This window comes from Eulemur rufifrons, chromosome 2 (genome assembly GCF_041146395.1).
Source record: "Eulemur rufifrons isolate Redbay chromosome 2, OSU_ERuf_1, whole genome shotgun sequence".
NCBI lineage: Eukaryota > Metazoa > Chordata > Mammalia > Primates > Lemuridae > Eulemur > Eulemur rufifrons.
The window spans coordinates 25,338,412-25,362,683 of NC_090984.1; the positions used below are offsets into that span (position 1 = coordinate 25,338,412).

The 24,272-nt window shown below is 35.0% G+C and overlaps 1 protein-coding gene across 4 annotated transcripts in view; it reads right to left on the reverse strand.

Annotated features, from left to right (window-relative positions):
• Positions 1-24,272, reverse strand: part of LRRC49 (leucine rich repeat containing 49) — a 129,942-nt gene that overhangs the window by 81,639 nt on the left and 24,031 nt on the right. For all 4 annotated transcript variants that reach the window (XM_069458162.1, XM_069458145.1, XM_069458152.1 and 1 more), the window contains one exon: positions 2,892-2,953. In XM_069458162.1, the coding sequence (XP_069314263.1) occupies positions 2,892-2,953 (62 nt within the window). The remainder of the gene's footprint in view (positions 1-2,891; positions 2,954-24,272) is intronic.

A 24,272-nucleotide genomic window follows, 5' to 3' on the forward strand; every position in this document is an offset into this window, starting at 1 on the left:
ACAGAATGAAACTTTGTCTCAAAAAAAAAAAAAAAAAATACTAACTAGTACTAAATGAGACAACTGCAGGGCAGTCTGAGGTTCTCTGACTTTCCTAAATAGAAACAGATTCTTTTCTGGATATATAGAGTGACTTACCAAGTTGAAGTATAGCTTAAGAAAAATGCAAGGAGAATGACTTCCTGATAAAGGTAAAATTATAAACCATTTTCAGTAAAATTTTGAAAATAGCCTGGAGGATAATCTTATCCTGGAGAATGGTGATGAAGGAAAAGTCACACCCCAGAGCTTGGTTCAATGACCTTGAACCATAAGCAAACACATTAAATAGTTTAAAATTTTCAGTGAAATCATAGAGAAAGCTGAGTCTAAATAATATTGTCTTACCAAGGTAAGGAAGGAGGTATGAGAGGTCCACCCTCGCAAGGAGGAGTATTTTATCACTGACATGGGTTAGAAATTCCAGTGCATGATGATAATAAAAAGCAACATTATTTTTGTTCATTTTATTATTGTTTTTAAATGCCCTACAGGTATTGTAGTTCCTTATTGCCTATACCCTTGCCTGCGCTCACCACACCCACTAACTTACCCTTGATATGCCCCACTACGTAAATGAAAGGTTTAGTTTCTCTAGAAGTTCTGGGCAAGATCCTACTGAGAAATCAATAAACTGACCTGGAGGTCCAAACTGCAAAGATAACTTTGGTCGCTTGTGGCTTTAAGCCTCACAGGTCAAGGTTTTAAACATGATCCAAATGACCTAGTAATGAAATGAAAGAGGACCCACCAAAGCAAGTTCTTAGAATACACAGAAACAATATTTTGCCCTTAGGATGTATGGCAAGTTCTGATATTTTCTAGTCCATCTTAATTTTCCTGGTCTTAAATCACTAAATTGATCGCTGAGTTTGAAGTATTTTTAAGTCAGCTGTATTACTTAGTAAAAATACAAATTCCTCAGCCCAAGCTAAAACTATTGAATTAGAATCCATACAGGATAGGTTCCAGAAAGCTGGCACTGTAAAACCCGGCAGCTCTATTAGGCCAAGACATAGTAGAACAACTGGGCCCTGAAAATATACTATGGTTATATTTTCAGGTTGTCTGATAGCCCAGCTATCAAGGCTTGCTCTCTCTGATTTTCCCCCCTCAGACCCAATATATTCACTATACAACCTCCTGGACCACAAGCATCAATAAGAACAGAGTAAAAAATGTACTCTGCCTCAAAAGCAGATCAGCTGGAAACACTAGAGGAAGGTACAGGACGAAGTCTATGTGGAAACACAGAGAAAGCAGAGAGAATGAAAGCCTTGAAATTGTTGGCTCACTTCTACCTCTATTTCTTGAGAAATCATGCTTTTTAAACAAAGTTATAAGTATTACTCTCATAATCTTAACTTTACTTTGCAGGGTGGATGAAATTCCTTTTTAGGTTAGAAAGAAAATTTCCCAGATACAGACAACCAAAACCAACTTCCTATAGAGCCAGGAGTTAAGGAGTTTAGAAATATCCTGGGGATGTGGGAACACCATAACTCTGCTATACCAAATTTATATCGCTCTTTAAATTATTCCCTATATTCAAGATAAGAAACAAATGAAGTAATGAGTTCTACCACACGTTGGGGAAATCTAGGGGTTTGCAGCATCCTAAAAATAGCTAATATTTCATATTGTAAGAATGAAACTATCTTCTCTAAACAGTTGTTAATGGCTTTTAAGGAGGAATTTCCTAAAGAAAATTGAGTGTCCCTTTCATTGTCAATGAAAAGAAATCCTACCTCCCCACCCACCAAGATAGAAAGGCAGCTAGAATACTGCATTCAACATAAACTAAGAAGAATATGAAAAGTCTATCAGAAAACTTTAATATTTTTTTCCACAGAAAAGAAAGATTAAGGGTATTTTCTTTGAACTAATGCCTATATGTAAAGCTCACCATCTTTAGATAATCTCTTGTCTTTAAAGATATAATATAGGAAGATAGGGTTAAAACTTAAGTCTGAAAGAGGACAAAAAGGATGCAAATAGAAAATGTACAAAAATGAAACTGTTTTTTAATACAGAAGCACAGACATAGAATTCAGAAAGAGATATTCTCTAAATCTTTTTATTTAATTTTTACCCTCTTATAAAAGCAAGTTCAAAGAACAGCCTTGAAATGAAAATAAAGACCTGAGGGATAATTATAAAGCCTAGTACAAACTAAGTGCTTAGAGGAAAAGAGGAAAATGAAAAATTAAGGAAGTAAGGGTCCTTTTACATTGAAAAGTCTGACTGTATGTCTCCACTCCAATTCTGAAACCTTCTACATTGACACTGAATGAGACATTATCACAATAAAAAGGATGATACACTTCAAATCTTTGTAAAACTAAATTTATACATTTATACATTCTAATATACTGTCTCTTAACAGTATTAATTCTAAGTGAGGATACTAAGTTAGAAGGCAGTTATGGCCTAATTAGCAAGTGGCACGGTGACAAATATAGCCTGCTGTATTAAAATTGCTTAGTAGCTATAGAAATTATAGATGGTAATTTATGAAAGAAATTCTAATTCAACTGACTAGTGCAGTGAATGTCAAACAAAGGACAGCAAAATATATGTTGAAATTTCCACATACACATATTTTACAAAAGCATAACTCTAAAGTATAATTAAATAAAAAGCACGTTATACTAATGTCATCATTTTAGCATTAGAGGTAATAATACACACAAGAGCTTCGTTTTTCCACAAAGAACTTTGTCATATCATTTTACAATTTAAAATCTCCCATGTCAATAAAATTCTCCAAGGTATTTACAATCTTAATTTAAAGTGCTAGAACCCACACAATCAAGTTGTTAATAAATGACAAGTTGGGAGTTTCCACTTACCTAGATATATTGTTGAAGCTGAGAAACAGACGTTGGAGGCAGGGCAAATTATCCACATCTCTCTAGAAGGAAACAGAAAGCAAAAATTTATCAGTTGAAAGAAAAAAATATTATAAATGTCTTCTTGCTCAGCTGTTGGAATATATAGTCATTTCTATTTACTGCAACCTTGCTACACGATTGATTTCTACTGGACATTGAACTCCATTCTTCTCCACTGCAGATTAAAAGGGAGGGTTTCAGTACATCCGCAGAACAAGCTGCACCACTCGCAAGGTAAAAAGCACTGAGGAGACAGGGAGAGAGGCTGCTGCTAGCCGCTTTAAGCATGCTTTTGGGAAAGATGCCAAAATGCTACTTCAGCATTTCAACTGTAGCACAAATACAGTATGATTAAACATTTGGTAAAAATCACTTTTAAAAAGAAGCCATTCAAAAGCTTTAAATTTTAAATCTATACAATTAGCCTTCTAAACAATAGTGAGAATTTCAAAGCTATTTACCTCACTATTCTCAAACCTTAGGAAATATGCCACTCGGTTACAAATGAAAGAATACACTGACAATTCCCCCCATAAAACTAAAAATAGATCATAAAAAATGTCACCAAAGGGCACTGTAAGGGCAATTTCCAATCTAAGCACATACAAGAGCTTCTTGCAAGGGAAATCTACCCTGTTATATTTACTTACGGCACCCCAAAAAGGACACCACTGCTGTTTAAATAGTTACCCTTCACAAATACTGAAATGTTTACGCCCGAATGACTTTTTAAAAATCACAAAATACAAGTAACGCTACCTTATTTCATTAAGTGAAAACACACAAACCTTCTGAAATGTATAACATGATAACATAATCTTGAGAGGAAGCTTAGCAATTACCCAGTCTACAACTTCATTATTCACATGAGGAAACGTGAACAGTTGAGGTTGCTGCGGGGGCAGGAGGAGGGTGGGGTGGGAAGGTAGCCCAGCAGTGCGTACTGTCCTAGAGGCTAAGACAGGACAAGATTCTAGTCATTCTGCCTTCCAGTGCTCTGCTCTTTAAAATATTACATACCGCCACTTCTCATATAAAATGTTTTTTATCACTAAGGATAGTATCATGTATAGTAATTCCCAGTTATATGATTTAAATAATACAAATGTAAATATATTTACATATTATTGTGACCAATACGTAAACCTAAATCAAAATTTGTCTTACTGTTTCCATAAATCATCATCTTTCTTCCTCCCTCCTTTCCTTCCCCCCTTTAAAAATTACTATTTCTAAGACCTCAGTAAGAGTTTAGGCAAGTGCATTAAAATTATAGACAAGCCTATCTTTTCCAAAATGCTACATTTATTCATTTTAAAAAGCTTGTTGAACAAAGAAAATATAAAAGTGATAGAATTGTGGCAGAGCCACTTCTTAATGGTTTTTGAGAGAGCATAGGAGAAATGAATCAGGCTTAAGATGTTCTCCTGCCTTCTCCATCCTATTCTCCAAACTTCTCTCAATCCCTCGGATCCTAAATAGTGTAAAATGCATACCATTGCCCATGATCAAAACAGTGGCTATGCAGTCCATTCATTGGACATCATTATTCTCATAACGATCCCTAAAAAGCCTGTACGACAGATGTGAGATAGTGATTTTTAGAGCTTTTCATGGTCAAGGAATAGGTCTGTAGAAAACAGGAAGGCAGCCAAATTTCCCTCAGTGGGTGATAGGCTTTATATGTGAACAGACTTCCTGAATCATTTCTTTCAGCCACATCTCCCTGATGTGCACAAAAATTGGGGAAGAGTGATGGAATAGTGGTAGGACCCACTTTATTCCAGGGCCCTATTTTCCAAAGGTAATGGTAGCTTGCTGCCTATCTGGTTCCTAGAAACATGAAGTCATAGCCTAACTGAGAGCCCTCTCTGTACTCTTGGGACTCTCTTCTTCCAAATTCTTCCTAGAATCTACCTGTCAGCATTGTTACTGACACCCAAATGTTAGAAACTGAGAGACAGTAGCCTGGATCTCCTTTGAATCAAGGTGTCTTTTTAAAAACATACACTTGACTTTTTGAGCTCCAGCACACCAGCTTCAGAGACTATAGACACTTTTTAAGACATAATTTTTGCAATTAAAATCTAAACTCAAATTACATCAGTCTGTAATTATTTGAGAAAAGGTTTTTCAAAGTTAATTTGATAAAATTATATGTTTTGTATTTATCTTTATTTATGAAACAAAATTTATGAGTCTTTACCAAATTTTCAAAATTATTAAACATCATTACCTGATAGTTACAAAAAATATTCACAACAAATTGAAAAACTAAAATATGGAATTCAACTACATATATCCCTATAGCCACTTATATAGATAGCCTTTCTAGAACTTTAAAAAGCAAAATTACCCACAATCATTTTCTATTGTTCCAAATTTCATCTGTAAGAAAATGGTAACTTTTTCTAGCAATTCGGAGATATACTTTTGTAATAAATTCTAGCATTACAAATAGACAAAAAGAAAACATCATTTTCATGATATCAATTATTTACATGGATTATTTATAGAAAAGGACTTGTATAACACTACTAGAGGATGGCTTCTCTAATATGAAAGAGTAAACAAAAGATAGAAAATATTAACACATAAGATCCAAAGAGTAAGATTCACCATTCAAGAGAAGCAAAGAGAAATACAAGGATGACATCTGTATAGCAGGGCTAAGAGCAACCGGTCTACATTAGAGACAGAAGATAGGAGGCCCTAAGAGGCATATCTCCAAGGAAGGAAAATGAAACATAGATTACCTGACATATTTGCCCACACAAAGAGGAATTTTAGAGTTCTGTTGGAGAGTTTAAATATTAATTAATGATAGTTAAACAAAACCCTGTATTAATGGAGAAAATGAGACAGTTATTAACCCCAGAGAAAACAAAACTTTAACATCATGGTTTAAGACTCACTTTGAAAACCTCACCTTCCTATGTCAACCAATCCTAATCTCTTATAACATAAATTTATCAGTTTTAATTAAGCCTCTGCATTGAAAGGACCATCCTATACCAGAACTCTAAGAAATCTTAAAAATAAATCTCCTGCCTTTGCCCTTGACCAAGACTTTGTCAAGATAGTATGCTTTTACTTGCCAATAAGTATTAATCTCACTGTTGCTTTATCAACAGATTATTCTGGTGGCATTTTGGGGGAGCTAGCATTCAATAATATGCTTATCCAAAAAACATGATATAATTATTTTGGAATGATGGGCCATTGTGACATCCCAACCCTGGAATACTACTTCTGCCCAGGGGTCAGATCTATCTATGACTGCTGCCCCGCCTTGCCCCTGCCTGGCAGGGAGAGAACAGGGAGTCCCGGTGCTCATGCATGCCCCATGAGCAAGTGACCTGCACCCCTGCTGCTGCCACTGCCAGGGGACCTAGGCAAAACAGGAGACCATGGGCCTAGCACCTGCTGCTATGGCCTGAGTGATCCCGCTCAACTATACCTCGGGCCCCGGGCAGAGTACACACCTGTAGCCCTGGCACCTACTGCCCACCATCAGGGCAGCTGGACCACTGCCACCAATTCTACCACCACCTGGGAGGCCCCAAGCAGGACAAAGGGCAAGAGCCAGTGCAGCTGCCATGTTTGGAACTGGGCAGACTGCATGCCATGGACCCATGACACACCCTATGCATTCCCTGCCCACTCACCCAGCACCGCTGCTGCCCAAGCCCACACATGTGAGTGCCGTGTCCCATGGACCTGCTCTATCCTGCACAGGTGCTCTGCCCAGCCTGATCAAGCTTCTCGATTAGAACCCAAGCACAGCGGCCAGGGCTCCATCCCTATCATCACTGAGTAACAGAGGTTCCAGCGAGAAGAAGAGATGCACTATGTCTATTATCTGTTTGGGGCTGAGAGAAGAGGCCCCAGATGAGGAGGAACCAGCATAAAAACTCTAGTAACATGAAAAAATAGGCTGTCTCAACACCCCAAATGATTACAATAGTTCTCCAGTAATGAACTCCAACCAAAAGGAAATTGTTGAAATGACAGATGTGGAATTTAGATTACGAATGGCAAGTAAGATAAATGGAATTGAGGAGGTGGTAGAAACCCATATCAAAGAAATCAAAAAATAATTTAGGACATGAACAAAAAATTCGCTAAAGAGAGAAATAATATTACAAAAGAGATAACAGAACTTAAAGAAATGAAAGAGTCATTTAGGGAATTTCAAAATACAGCACAAAGCTTTAACAACAGACTAGACTAAGCAGAAGAAAGAATCTCAGAGCTTAAAGACAAGGATTTTGAAGTAAGCCAGTCAGTTAAAAATGTAGAAAAAAGAAAAAAGAAGAATGAACAATCACTGCAAGAAATAATGGGATTAAGCAAAGTGAGCTAACATAAGAATCATAGGTATCACTGAGGGAGAAAAAGAAAAGGCAATAAGCATGGAAAACCAATTTGAGAGAATAATTGAGGAAAACTTCCCTCATAGATCTCTAGATCTAGATATCCAGATACAAGATGGACATCAAACACCTGGAAGATTCATAACAAAGTGAACACCACCAAAACATAGTTGTCAGCCTGGCCAAAGTCAAAGGGAAGGAGAAAATCCTACAAGCTGCAAGACAAAAGCAACAAGTTACTTACTAAGGAGAACTCATCAGACTAAAACATATCTTTCAGCAGAAACCCTTCAAACCAGAAGGGACTGGGGTCCCATTTTTAGTCTTCTTAAACAGAATAACTACTAGCCAAGAATTTTTTATCCCGTAAAACTGAGTTTCATAAATGATAGAGAAATAAAGTCTTTCCCAGACAAGCACACACTAAGGGAATTTTCACCACTAGACCTGCCCTACAGGAAATGCTTATAAGTGGTCTATACGTGGGTGGAACAGAACAATCCACACCCACCAGTATAAAAACACCCAGAAGTTAAAGCTCACAACTCTAACAAAACAGGAGCACAAGGGAAAAAACAAAGCAACTAGGTATCATTCAATATGATGAACAGAACAGTATCTCACATATCAATACTAACATTAAAAGTAAACGGTCTTAATGATCCATTTAAAAGATAAAGACTGGCTGAATGGATGAAAAAACACACTCCAAGTATAAGGTATCTCCAAGAAACCCATCTAAATCACAAGGGTTCTCATAGACTCAAGGTAAAGGAGTGGAGAAAAATATTCCATGCAAATGGAAACTAAAAGCAAACAGGAATATCTATACTCATATTAGATAAAATGGACTTCAAATCAACAATGGTAACAAAAAGATAAATTATATAAAGATAAAGGGAGCAATTCAGCAAGAAGATAGAACAATCCTAAATATATATGCACCTAACACAGGAGCTCCCAGATTCATAAAACAAATTCTATTAGATCTAAGCAAAGAAATAAACAGCACCATCATAATTCCTAGGGACTTCAACACTCCACTGACAGAACTAGACAGATCATTGAGACAGAAGATCAACAAAGAAATATTGGACTTAAATGAGACTCTAGAACAAATGGACCTAACAGACATCTACAGAGCAGTCTACCCAAAAACTGCAGAATATACATTCTTCTCATCAGCACTTAGGGCATTTTCCAAGATATATCATATGTTAGGCCACAAAACAAGTCTCAGCAAATTCAGAAAAATCAAAATCATTCCATATATCTTCTCAGATCACAGTGGAATCAAACTAGACATCAATTCCAAGAGGAACTCTCAAATCTATATAAAGTCATGGAAATTAAACAACCTGCTGCACAAGGATTCTTGGATCAATGAGGAAATTAAGAAGGAAATCAAAAGATTTTTCAAACTGAACAATAAACATGATACAAGCATCCAAAAATCTATGGGATACAGAAAAAGCAGTGTTAAGAGGGAAGTTCATAGTCTTGAAGGCTTACATCAAAAAGACAGAAAGATCACAAATTAACAATCTAATGTCACACCTCAAGGAACTAGAAAAAGAACAAATAAAACCCAAGCCAGCAGAAAAAAAGAAATAACAAAGCTCAGAGCAGAACTAAACAAAACAGAAACCAAAAACAAACAAACAAACAAACAAAAAAACAATACAAAGGATCAGGGAAACAAAAAGTTTGGTTCTTTAAAAAGATAAACAAAATCGATAGACCTCTAGCTAGATTAACCAGAAATAGAAGAGAAAGGACTCAAATAAGCTCAATCAGAAATTAAAAAGGAGACATTACAACTGATACAAGAGAAATACAAAATATCATCCATGACTATTATGAAAACCTCTATGCACACAAACTAGAAAATCTAGAGGATATAGATAAATTTTTGGAAAGATGCGACCTCCCAAGCTTAAATCAGGGAGAAATAGAAATCCTGAAAAGACCAATAAGGAGTATCAAGATTGAAAACAGCAATAAAAACTCTCCCAACAAAAAAAGCCCCAAACCAGACGGACTCACAGTCAAATTCTGCCAGACCTGCAAAGAATTGGCACCCATTCTACTGAAACTGTTCCATAACATTGAAAAGGAAGGAATTCTGCCTAACTCACTCTGTGAAGCCAGTATCACCCTGATACAAAAGCCAGGAAAGGACACAACAAAAAAAGGAAACTACAGACCAATATCCCTTATGAACATAGATACAAAAATCCTCAACAAAATACTAGCAAACAGAATTTGACAGCTCATTAAGAAAATATCCCACCATGATCAAGTGGGATTCATCACAGCAATGGAAGGATGGTTCAGTACAGGCAAATCAATAAATGTGATTCACCACATAAATAGAAATAAAAACAAAGACCATATGATAATCTCAATAGATGCAGAAAATGCATTCAATAAAATCCAGCACCACTTCATGATAAAAACACTCAATAAAAATAGGCATAGAAGGAACATACCTCAAAATAATAAAAGCCATATATGACAAATCCATGGCCAACATCATACTTAATGGGGAAAAGTTGAAAGCATTCCCCCTCAGAACTGGAACAAGACACGAGTGTCTACTATAACCACTTCTATTCAACATAGTACCAGAAGTCAGACAAGAGAAAGAAATAAAGGGCATCCAAATGAGGAAATAGAAGGTCAAACTATCTCTGTTTGTCAAGAATATGATCTTATACCTAGAAAACCCTAAAAACCCCACCAAAAGATTCCTACGATTGATAAATTCAGTAACATTTCAGGTTGTAAAATCAATGTACACAAATCAATAGTATTTCTATATACTAATAACAGCCAAGCTGAGACTCAAATCAAGTACTCAAATATCATTTATAGTAGGTACAAAGAAAGTAAAATGCCAAAGAATATACTCAATCAAGGAGGTGAAAATCTCTACAAGGAGAACTACAAAGCACTGATGAAAGAAATCATAGATGACACAAACAAATGGAAAAAGATCCCCTGCTCATAGATTTGAAACATTGACACTGTTAAAATGTCCATACTACCCAAAGTGATGTACAGATTCAATGCAATTCCCATCAAAATTCCAATGTCATTTCTCACAGATCTAGAAAAAATAATCCTAAACTTCATATGGAACCAAAAAAGACCCCAAATAGTCAAAGCAATTCTAAGCAAAAAGAACAAATCTAGAGGCATTACCTGACTTCAAATGATACTACAAAGCTAGAGTAACCAAAACAGCATGGTACTCATATAAAGGTAGACACATAGACTAATGGAACAGAATAGAGAACCCCAAAATGAAACAATACAGCCACAACCAGCTGATTTTTGACAAAGCAGACAAAAATATACACTGGGTAAAAAAATCTCTATTCAATAAGCGGTACTGGGAAAACTGTATAGCCACATGCAGAAGAATGAAACTGGATCCCTATCTCTCACCATGTACAAAAATTAACTCAAGATGGAGTAAAGACTTAAATGTACGACCTGAAACCATAAACATTCTAAAAAAAAATGTAGTACAAACTCCTCTAGACATTGGCTGGCAAAGAATTTATGAGTAAGACCCCAAAAGCAAATTCAGCAACAACAAAAATCAATAAATGGGACTTAATTAAACTAGAAAGTTTCTGCACAGCAAAGGAAATAATCAACAGAGTAAACAGACAATCTACAGAATGGGAGAGAATATTTGCAAATTATACATTTGACAAAGGGCTAATATCCAGAATCTACGAAGAACTCAAACAAATCAGCAAGAAAAAAACAAGTAATCCCCTTAAAAAATGAGCAAAAGACATGAACAGACACTTCTCAAAAGAAGATAGACAAATGGCCAACAAATATGAAAAATGCTCAACATCAATTAATCATCAGGAAAATGCAAATTAAAACCACAAAGAGATACTACATTGCCCCTGTCAGAATTGCCATTATTAAAAAGTCAAGAAAACAAAAGACATTGGCGTGGTTGTGGTGAAAAGGGAATGCTTATAGACTGTTGGTGGGAATGTAAACTTTGTACAACTACTATGGAAAGCAGTATGGAAATTCCTCAAAGAACTAAAAGTAGAACTACCATTCAATTTGGCAATCCCACTACTGGGTATCTATACAAAGGAAAAGAAGTTATTTTATCAAAAAGACACCTCCACCTAAATGTTTATCACAGCATATTCATAATTTCAAAGATACTGAATCAACCTAAGTACCCATCAACTGATGAGTGGATAAAGAAAACACACACACACACACACACACACACCCATGGAGTATACTCAGTCATAAAAAGGAATGAAATAATGTCTTTTGCAGCAACTTGGGTAGAACTGGATATCATTATCCTAAGTGAAGTATCTCAGGAATGGATAAACAAACAGATAACACCCACATGTTCTCACTTATAAGTGGGAGTTAAACAAAGGATATATATGGCCATAAAGAGCAGTAATGGACATTGGAAATTAAGAAGGGAGGAAGATGGGAGGGGGTAAGGGATAAAAATCTATCAACTGAATACAATGTGCACTACTCTGGTGATAGGTACACTGAAAGCCCTGACTTCAGCATGATACAATTCATGCACATAACCAAAAATATTTGTACCCCGTAAATTTTTTTAAATAAAAAGAAATCAATCAATGCAGGAAACTTCACTGTTGTGTTAATTTAAGAAATTGCCACAGCCAGCCCAACCTTTCAGCAACCACCATTAACATCAAGGCAAGACCTTTCCTCCACCAGCAAAATGATTATAACTTGCTGAAGGCTCAGATAATCGTTAGCACTGTTTAGCACCAAAGTATTTTTTAATTAAGGTATGTACATTGTTTTTAGACATAATGCTATTGCACATTTAATAGACAATAGTGTAATGTAAAGCTAACTTTTATATTCACCGAGAAAGCAAAATTTCATATTTCAGCAATATTTGCCTTATTGCTGTGGTCTGGAAATGAACCCACAATATCTCTGAGGTATGACTGTACTAGAAATAAAGAAACCTGAGCATTTATGGAAAAAATTCATACAGAACTTTTAGAAACAAAAAATTATGGTGATTATAAAAAACTTAATGGATGGACTGAAAATCAGATCAAACTGAGGAGAAAGTGCATTCAAAGGTAGAACCCAAGAATCAATAAGAATGCAGAAATGCAGCAGAAAGAAATAAGAATGATGAAGATTATAAAAGAGGGATTAACAAAGGATAGAATTACCAGGTCCATACTGGATCCAATAGATGTTTAAGAAGTAGAAAGAGAGAAAACAGAAGGTACAATATTTGAAAATATAAAGACTCAGAATGTTCCCATAATTAATAAAAGATGTGAATCTGCATTCAGGTAACACAAACATTAGGTATGCTAATAAAATTATTGTACTTTATCAAATTTGTTATTATCTTACAACTATTTTATACACCACTTGGGGGAAAATAAACTTAAGATTAACCTATAGTAGTATAATCTATCACTTAAAACTTTTATTTCATTATTACTAAAAGAGCTCTTTTAGAGTTACTTAACCAGATTTTTTTTAACCAAATATTCTTATGCATACATGAAAAGTTAGGCAAAATAAATTCATTGAACTTCCAAAATATCTCCACTTACTATCATGAAAGAGTAGTTACCTAGGGTGTGGTTTTGCATTATGGTAGATAAAGAAATGGAACAGAACAGGGGGTGCAGAAAAAGACCCATTTGATTCTCATTCAATTTCAACAATGACACAAATTCAATACAGTGGGAAAAGAAGGTCTTTTTCAATAAAAGGTAATGAAGAAAATATGTATCCCTATGTGGGAAGAAAGAACCATGATCTCCTACACCACAGCATACACAAATTTAATTAAAGATAGATCATAGACCTAAATAGAATAGTAAAACTATAACCTCTCTGGAAGAAAATATAGGTGAACATAGTCATGATATTGGGATAGGACCCAAAAGACACTATAATAAAAGAAAACAAATGGATAAATTGTACTTCACTAAAATTTAAAGCTTCTACATATCAAACATTCTGTTAATAAAGGGAAAAGGCAAGCCATGGAGAAAAAACACTAAATACATTAAAAGACCTGAATTTAGAATGATAAAAAGATAAAGCAATTTTTTTAAATGAGCAATAGACTAGAACTGATACTTCATAAAAGATGAAAAGATGCTTGAAAAGATGTTCAACATCATTAGTCATGAAGGAAATGTGAATTAAAACTACAATGAGAATCACAGAATTGCTAAAATTATGAAGACTGACAATGCCAAATGTTGGCAGGGATGTAGAACAATTAGAACTCTCTATTGCTGGTGGGAGCGTAAAATGGTACGACCACTTCATAAAACTGGTAGTTTCTAATTAATTTAGACATCCATCTACCCTATGGCTTAGTAATGACACTCCTATGTATTTACCTAACAGAAAAGAGTGCATATGTCCACCCAAAAAATATATAAATAAAAGACTACAAGAATATTCATAACAGCTTAATTGTAAAAGCCCTAAATTATAAATAACCACTATATCTGTGAACAGAAAAATAAGTAAGCAAATTGTATTATATTTATACAATGGAACACACTTCAGCAATTAAAAAAACTGATACACATAACAAAATGGATGACTATCAAAACATTATGATAAGTACACAAAAGAGTACATGCCCTTTATATTAATATATACAGTTTACATAAAGTTCAAAATCAGGCAAAATTAATCCATAGGTATAGAAGTTAGAATACCTGTGGGTTAGGGGAAGGTACTGATGGGAAAAAGCAAAAGGAACTTCCTGGGGTGATAGAAATGTTTTATATCTTGATCTGGGTGATACTCACATGAAAGAACTCAGATAAAAAAATTATTGAACTGTACAGTTAATATTGTGCATTTTACTGTATCTTAATTATACCTCAATAAAATATAAAGGAAGTCTTCACATTTAGAGTTAAACTTCAGAATCACTTTTCAATTAATAATGTCCATGCTTTTCACACGATATTGTCTTCTGTGCTATTAAGAACATTAATGTAATATATCCTAAAAGTGAGCTCCATTACTGTCCTTGGGATTTTCTGCCAAACTACTGATACACATTCTGTATGTTTTGATATTGTAAGATAAAGGAGGCATAACATGATTTTTTCACACGGCTTCTTGTTATTTTGAAATTTCTTTCATCTATTCCAAAGAGTTTGCTCAATTTCTCCTGCCTTCAGTTGCATTGCTTGACATGTGATAAGCAACCTCTGTAAACCTATCTCAGTTACAAAATGTAACACAGTTTCACCATTATATGGTTATTTTCATTTTAAAGTATTTGATTGTTAATAGCAAAAAGGGGTGGAATGCAGTCATCTTTCCAATGAAAAACTTATTTCTTTGCTACTCTATTTCCATGCTTTTTTGAATACATAGTAATGTTTCATTTCAATGCCAAATAATGGTGTAATCTTTCAAAATACATTTGAACAGTGATTAAACTCAAAACATGTACTACCAACAAATGAAATGACAATAGTATAAACAGTTATAGGCCGGGCGCGATGGCTCACGCCTATAATCCTAGCACTCTGGGAGGCCGAGGCGGGTGGATCGCTGGAGGTCAGGAGTTCGAGACCAGCCTGAGCAAGAGCGAGACCCCGTCTCTACTAAAAATAGAAAGAAATTATATGGACAACTAAAATATATATATACAAAAAATTAGCTGGGCATGGTGGCGATTGCCTGTAGTCCCAGCTACTCAGGAGGCTGAGGCAGGAGGATTGCTTGAGCCCAGGAGTTTGAGGTTGCTGTGAGCTAGGCTGACGCCACGGCACTCACTCTAGCCCAGGCAACAGAGTGAGACTCTGTCTCAAAAAAAAAAAAAAAAAAAAAACAGTTATAATCAAGTTCACATATACTTAGGTAATGAAATTGCTATAGCCTGTTCAACAGTGACTATAAAGTGCCATAGATTGTAAGACATATCCACATCTCAGATTTGAAGAAACATGGAAAAATGTGCGTCTCAAATTGATAAAATATGATAGTACCACATCTAAACACATCATAGTGAATTTGATGGACTTCAAAAAGAAATCTTATAAACTTAAAGGCAACCAGAGGAAGAAAAAGAAGATACCCTACACACACACATTTAAAAAAATGATAGTAGAAATTTTAATGACAATACAGAAACTCAAAGACAATGGAATATGATCTTCAAATATCTGGGAGAAAAATAACCGTCAATCAAGTAAAGCCATCAGTCATGAATAAAAGCACAATAAATATCTTTTTCGACAAACAAAAACTGAGAGAGTTTACTACTACCAGAGTCACCTTAAAGGAACTTTTTCTAAATAATATATTTTAGGAAGAAGACAAGACTGAGATGCAGAAAGGAGTGGAGAACCCAAATGAGTAAGTGACTAAAAACCACAATTAAAATGTCTAGGTTTTGAGGTAAAAGAAAATACTAGGCAACAAAAACATGTAAAATGGGAGGGGTTGTTGGATTAAATGATTCTAAGGGCCTTACCTGAGAAGAGGGTTGAGATATATATTAACTCTATGATTTAAGTGACATCTATATTTTAAAAGGTTAAGAGTAGCCATTAAAATGAATAAGAAAGAGTAGAGAAAACTCCATCAACCCAAAATAAGGCGGAAGGGGAAAAAAGCATAGGAAAATCAGGATAAATAGAAAACAAGAACTAACATCAAAGTAATAAATATAAATATATCAATGATCACAATTAGTATAATAGACTAAACGCTCTGGTTAAAAGATTCTCAGACTGTATGTTTAAAAAACAAGCCACGTGTTCTTTATAAAAAGAAAGGTTGAAAATTAACTTACGTGGTATTCCTGCCAAAAGTGCATGATCTAAATCTAAGGAGGAAACATCATTAGACAAGCCCAGACACTAAGACATTCTACAAAATAACAGGTTTGTACTCTTCACAAATGTCCATGTCACAAAATACAAAAAAAGACTCAGGTACTCCTCCAGATTAAAAAAGACTAAGGAGACCTAACAACTGAATGCAATGCATGATCTTGGATTTTCTTTTGCTATAAAGGATGCTATTGGGAAAAATGGCAAAGTCCAAATGGGATCTATAGATTAGATAAATGGTATCATATCAATGTTAATTTCCTGATTTTGATGATACTATGGTTATATAAGAAAATTCCTTGTTTTTATAAAATATACTATGAAGTATGTGGCAATAAAGAGCATCATATGGTATCAGTAACTTATTCTTAAATAGTTGACAAAAATTATATATAAACTGATAGATGAAAAGGAAGGAGAGAGAGAGAAAGTAAGCGAGAGAGAGAGAGAGAGAGGATAAAGCAGATATAGCAAAATGTTATCATTTAGAGAATCTGGGTGCATTCTGTACTGGAAATTTTTTATACTATTGTTGCAACATTTTCTGAAATTATGTCAAATTAAAAAATATTTTAAAGGTTAAGAAATAAAAAATATACCAAGAAAAAAATAATCAAGAGAAAGCTGGTGCTGGTATTAACATTAGATTAAATGAATATTAAGGCAATAAATATTATTAGAGTCCTGATATTTCCCAACTACCTAGAACAGTGCCTGGCATATAGCCCATGCTCATAAAATATTTGCTCAATGAAGGAGTTAGTAATAGTTAATACAAAATGATAAAATGAACAATTTACCAGGAAGAGAAATTAAATGTGTATGCACCTAGAAACACAGCTTCAGAATACTGATTGAATACTAGACAAATGTATTGATAGTAAGCTTTGACTACAAATAAAGAAGTAAATAAAAATCTTAGTAAATTTCAAAGAACCAATTATATATAATCTCCATTCATTGGCCACAATACAATTAAATTAGAAAAGAATAGCTGTAGAATAAGAAATTCATACATTTCAAAATTTTAAGATATATTCTAAATAACACATGGATTAAAGAAGAAATCATAATGGAAATTAGAAAACATTTAGAACTAAATGATAAAAATACTAAATTAATACTAAATTTCAAGACTTGTGGGAAGAAGCTGAAGTGGTTCTTACAGGGAAATTTGTAGCCTTAAATACTCATATAGAAAACTTAAAAGACTGAAAATTAACATATCTAATATCAAACACAAAACTTGAGACAGAAAATAGAGAAAATAAGAGAGACAAGAACAAAAATCAGTAAAATAATATTTTTAAAAGACTATAAAGAAGTTCAACAAAACCAAAAACTGATTCTCTGAAACTACTTGTAAAATAAACAAACCTCAGGCAATATTGATCAAGAGGAAAAAAAGCATCAATAAACATTATTAGAAGTGACAAAGGGGTCATGACTTAAGATAGAGCAGCCAAAACCAAAAAAAAATAAAAAATAAAAAGTGAACTTAGATGAAAGGAAACTATCAAAACATCAAAACAGACACCCATTACTGTTACTGAGTCAATAGCTTAAAACTACCTAGACTATTTTACAGATAAATTCTACCAAATATTCAAGAACAAATCACCTTTATTTCATGTAAGTTGAGATTTATTAAAAATGGGAAACCAAAATAGGAAATCAGAGAGTATCAAAATAGGAAGCAATTCCCAGGTTACTTTATGACTTTAGTACAACATTGATACCAGAAAAGAATAAAAGGAAAAGAAATTATAAGCCAATCTCATTTATCAAAGATGTAAATAATATAAATAAAATGTTAGCAAAAAACTCTAGAAATGTATATGAAATATAGCTCATAATATATGACCAAGAATGCTAGAATGACTTATAATTACAAAATCTCCTAATATAATTTGCAAATTTAATAAACAATCTATATGATCAACCCAAGAGTTATAGAAAAATAATTTAATAAAATCCAACTATCATTTAATATGAACTCTAAGCAAACTAAAAATGGAAGATAATTTCTTCAGACTGATACATGGAATCTAGCAAACATAGCTGATGACAAATTTCCTTTAACATCAGGAATCAAGAAGGATGCCCAGTTTCACTTCTCTATTCAACCTTGTACTAGAGCTTTTGTGTAGCTCAGTCAAACAAGAAGAAATGATAAAATTGTCTTAGTCCATTTGGGCTGCTATAACAAAATAACTTAGAATAGGTAATTTATAAACAACAGAAATGTATTACTCACATTTGTGAAGGCTGGGAAGTCCATGATCAAGGTGCCACCAGATTCAGAGTCTGGTGAAGGCCCATTCCCCAGAGATGGCCCTTTCTGTGTCCTCACATGGCAGAAGGAGTAAACAAGTTCCCCCAATCCTCTTTTAAGGGGCACTAATCCTATTCACCTAATCACCTCCTAAAGCCCTACCTCTTAATATTATTGCATTGATGAATAAGTTTCAACATACAAATTTTGGGAGACACCAACATTCATGTTATAGCACAAATATACAATGATTAGGGGAAAACTGTCATTATTTGCAAAAAATTATAATTGTCTAAATAGAAAACTCAAGATAATCTATAGGCATATTATTATAATTAAGTGTTCAGAGCAAGGTAGTTAGATATAAGATCAATGAACCAAAATCAACAGTAGTTCCATATACCAGCAACAGTAAGAAATCTATTTCTGACCAAAAAATTTATAATAGCAACAAAAGAGTATACAATATCTGGGAAGAAATCTAACAAAAAACATATAAGCTATCTGTAAGGCTGGTGGTGGGTACCCCTCCCCTCCCTAATGAAAAAAAAGAAAAAGCCCACAAGACCTGCCAAGAACAATGCCTGCTAGGCCCAGCTGAGTTAAAAGAATAACCACACCTGGATGGTTACCCTGACAAGGGTCTCGGCTCCTGGAGTCCCTCACGGTTCCTGGAGTCCACCCATACCACCAGCCCCTCCTATTTCTCCACACCTGTCCTAAAACTGCAACGGAAAATTCCTTGCTCTCCCCGCCATAAATCTTTCCACCAAAAAAAACCCACCCCTCAGCCCTAAAAAACATATATATACCCACTCAGATTTCTGGGCGGGGCAACTTCTCAGGTTTCTCTCCCCCTGCCCAGCCCCCCTCCGGACCTGACAACCTCGACGGGCCCCCTCTCCCTTGGGACCCATTACCCTCACTAGGGAGCGCTCCAATAAAGCTCTTTACTTATCCTTTTCAACTCTGCTCGTCTTTCTTTCTCTGGCGTCAGCCAATCCAAAAAACCTTACACTATCCATGGAGAAAAGCATAAAAATCATTAAATGAGCTGGAAGACTCAATACCACAAAAATGTCAACTGTTTTCAAATTCAAAGAAATTCCAATGAAATAGACCAGTAGGGTTTTTCAGGAAAGTTGACATGCTATTTCCAGAATGTATGTGGAAAAATGAAGGACCAAAATGATTTCTTTTAAAAGGAAGGAAGGGACTGAGGTTAGGAGGGGGGAAGAGAGAGCAAGAGAAGAGAAGAGGGAGGGGAACGGGAGGGGAAAAGGGAAACAAGGGGAAGGGAAAGAGTAAGGGCAAGGGGCAGGGGATGAGGAAGGGCAGGGAGATAGGGAAGAGGTTGGGGAGAGAAGAGGGACTGAAGGGAAGGGGAATGGGAAAAGAAATGAAGGGTAAGCGAAGGGGAGGGGAGAGGAGGTAAGGGGAAGGGGAGGAGAAACGAGGAAAGGGGAAAAGGAGGAAAAAGAAAGGAAGGCAAGGGAAAGAAAGGGAAGATTAGAAACCTCAAATACTAGCTCCTAAGACATAATAGAAAGTTACAGTTATTAAGATGTGCTACATTGTCACATGGATAGACATCAATTAAACCAGAGAGCTCAGGCACAGATCCATGCATGTGTAGAAACTTAATTCGATAGATAGAGGGAGATATTGCCAAAGGGACAGGGAAGGGGGACAGAGATAATCCAGTTTTCAATAAATGGTGTTGGGACAATTGGTTATCCATACCAGAAACAAAAATGAAATTGAATTTCAGCTTCATATAACAGACAAAAACCACTTCAAAACAGATGAAACACCTAAATGTGAAAACCAACTTTAAAGCTTTTGTTAGACAATATAGAAAAATAACTTTATATCCTCAGCCTACAGGGAAGGATTTTTCAAACAAAAAGCAGAAACAATAAAGAAAAACATTGATAATTTTCATTACTGTTCCTCAAAAGCAGAAATAAAAGAAATACTACAGATCAACAGGGAAAAAAAAACTGTCATTAAAATGGGTAAAAGACAAGGCTATTCACAGGAAAGGCAATCTCAATATCAAAAAAGAAAAAAGATAACAAGCATTGAATCTCACTGGAAATTCCAATTAAAATACAACTTCTTAGCTAACAGACTGGCAGAAGTGTCAACCAAGTGTCAACCAAGATGTGAAGTTACAGAACTCTCAGGTGATACTGACAGAAATGCAATTTGGTATGGCCACCTTGGAGAAATTTGGGTGATACTGGATAAAGTGAATGATGTGCATAATCCCACCACCTAACAATGCTTCCTCCAAGTATCTACCACTGAACATAATTTTTCAAATGCAGGTTACAACCAGTTTCTCATTGGTCAAACAATCAGTTTAGCGTGTTGAGACCAACATTATTTTTGAGACCATATTTTTTAATGAGATAGATTAGAATAGGATATACTGGAACGGATCGCAGTAAGGGTAAATATAGTTTCATGAAATGCTTGTTTCTATTATATATAATATACCCATGTAAATATGTATGTAATAACTGGGTTCCAATGTAAATTTTATCTATTACTATAGATTATGGCCAGAAATATCTAAAATAGTGTCCTTAGAAAAGCTGTTACACACATGCACAAAAATAAATGTATGAAAATGTCATTTGTGCCACTTTGTAATAACAAAAATTGGAAAAACATGACTATTCATGAAGAGAAGAATGAATATTTAATTATAATCATATAATGGAAGACTACATAATCATGAAAATTAGCAAATAATAACTATAGGTATCAACATGGATAAATCTCAAAGCATAATGTCAATAAAAACAATTTACAGAATGTATGTGCAGTACGATGATACCATTTATAGAATATTTAGAAGTATATAAAACAATTACTACATATTATTTAGAGATACCTACAGATATGGAAAAAAGAAATAGATATTCATGGGAATAAACACCATCATATTCAGAATTGTGGTTACCTCTGCAAAGGAGGGAGAGAATATGATGGGGGAAGGTTACACATGAGGCCTCAACTATATTTGAAAGGTTTTTTTTTTTTTTTTTGAGACAGAGTCTCACTCTGTTGCCCGGGCTAGAGTGAGTGCCGTGGCATCAGCCTAGCTCACAGCAACCTCAAACTCCTGGGCTTAAGCGATCCTACTGCCTCAGCCTCCCGAGTAGCTGGGACTACAGGCATGTGCCACCATGCCCGGCTAATTTTTTGTATATATATATTTTAGTTGTCCATATAATTTCTTTCTATTTTTAGTAGAGACGGGGTCTCGCTCTTGCTCAGGCTGGTCTCGAACTCCTGACCTCCAGCGATCCACCCGTCTCGGCCTCCCAGAGTGCTAGGATTACAGGCGTGAGCCACCGTGCCCGGCCTGAAAGGTTTTTATTTACTAAGCTGATTGGTAGATATACAAATGTCGGTAATGTTATTTACTATTCTTTTGAGGATGTCTGAAATGTTTCATAAATTTTTTAAAGAGAAAGATACCATATTAGCTAAAAAGATACTTTGGTTTCAAATTTATAAAATTTCCAAGAAAAAGACTGGTGAATAAACAAACAAACAATAACTTTCTACAGGAAAAACATCAGAGAAGGTTTCTGTTCAAGATGGTGAAGTAGGAAATGCATTTGTTTCCCCTCTTTCCCAAGAGTCACTGGGTGAGCAATAAAAATACACTAAAATGAGTAAATTCATAGAAATCCTAAAAATAACAGAATTGTCATTAACAGACCAACATTACTGATGAATTTCAGACAGCTGGAAAGCTGATGGGATCTAATTGGAAATTACCATGAGTGAGGAGAACCATAGCTCAGAACTGCAAGAGAGATGCTGCATTCAAATGCAACAATTTTTTCTGCCCAAATTCCATCTTACTCCATGCAGTCAGTGCATACAGGGAGCAGGCATGGACTATGATGAACTGGTGAATTAAGGAGGTGGATAACTAAAGATCTGTCTACTCAACAGCTATTTTTGGAACACCAACAAACCCACCCTACTCCTACGCTTGTCATGAACATAAACATGTACAGAGTAGTCGGCTGAAGAAATCCTCAAGTAGAGCCTCAGGAACTATTCTCTAAACAAAGCCGTTATTTGTCAAGGAAGGATGGAGAGTGGATGTTTTATCTATGGTGATAATCAATAACTGCTACAAAAGAATCAGAGAAAAACAAGAAATGGCAGTTTCACCTGGAACAAATGAAAATAAAGTCCTTCTACCCCAAAAGTAAAGTCTTTCTTATTTTGGTATGGAGTAAGCCTGCCTTTTTCTTTCCACTCACCCTAAAGGGAAGTCCATCACTACTTACACAAATCTAGTGACAATTCTAGAGAGAGATCTCGCGGTTAAAAATACCTATTCAACAGCACAAGACACAAGACACCTACTTAACATAATCCTTCAGTTAAGGATTATCAGCCATTGAGGAGAATCAAAATCATGAAATAAAAAAAAGCAAAAAGAGTAAGTGTGATAACTGACCCTAGAGATCAGAAAAGATAATGAAAAAAAAAACCCTATATCCTCAGATTAAAAAGTCCCTTGGATCTTTTATGAAAAGGATGCTTTCAAAAATAAATAAATAAGAATTAGATGAAGTTTCTTATTTAGCCTTATATGTATATTCATAATTTCCTAGTATTAATATGCATGATACTTATCATTAAGTATCATTTTTAACTCTTAGAAATTAATACAACTTCCTTTTCTATAAGATGTTTACTGCCACCTAAACCATAACAGTAATGATTAGACATAATATTCAATGGGAAATTCAGTAAGCAATTTCCTGGATATACATTATGCACTTTCCAAACGAAAGCCAAAGTATAAGCAAGAATATACTAGGGCCACTAGATTCTGTTCCCCACTCTACCAAAGCTTTGTGGAATCTTACCAGACCCAGTGTCCTAAGGACAGATTAAGTCTGGACTCTGGATATCTTCTTTAAATAAACATTACAGTTCTAATGTTTATATCCAATCTGGGGAGGGCTTGGCATAATTTAGAAGTTCTGAAATAAATCCATGCCTTGGAGAAGGTTCTGAAGTTTTCCTAACCTCCTAGAAGACAGGAGTATTTCCTGGTTCACATTTTCTGGGAAAACTTCAAAATGAAACCAATGTGTACAATGAGGCCTAGAGATAAGGCATCATCTTGTTCCCCAACATTTTCAAGTGTACCATTTACAGTACACTTAATTTTTTACTAAGGAACTTAATGTCCTAAAAGAGTTAAGAGTTAGATTGTGCCTTTCAAAGTACTTAAATGATACCAGAGAGAACCTAATGCAGTTTCTTTATGGCTTTTAGAAAAAGGAAACTTGTTAAAAGAGCCAATAATGTTTTTCTTACCCTTTATCCTATTATACAGCTGAACAGCTATATTTCCAGTGCTCTTCACACATACACAAATATAAAATACCTCAGAATCAAGCTGCTATTTAGTTGCTGACCTTCAGCAAAAATCATAAATCTGACCAAGTTTGTCTCAGAGTTCCAGAGTCCTGTTTCTGTAATTTTTTGCTCCCACAATCTAACTCTTTTCCTGCTGTTCACAATGCCAGTTCTCTATCATCTTTACATATTTTTTCAGAATCAACAAGCCAAAAAAGACCTTAGAGCCAAACTAGCCCAATGTGCTCATTTTAGAAAAAGCTAAACTGAGGCCCAGAGAGTTAAAGCAATTTACTTAATGTCACACAGCTAAAAAGCGGTGAAGCCAGGACTAGGCCTCTGATGTCCCCCTATACAAGGCCTCTGATGCCCCCCC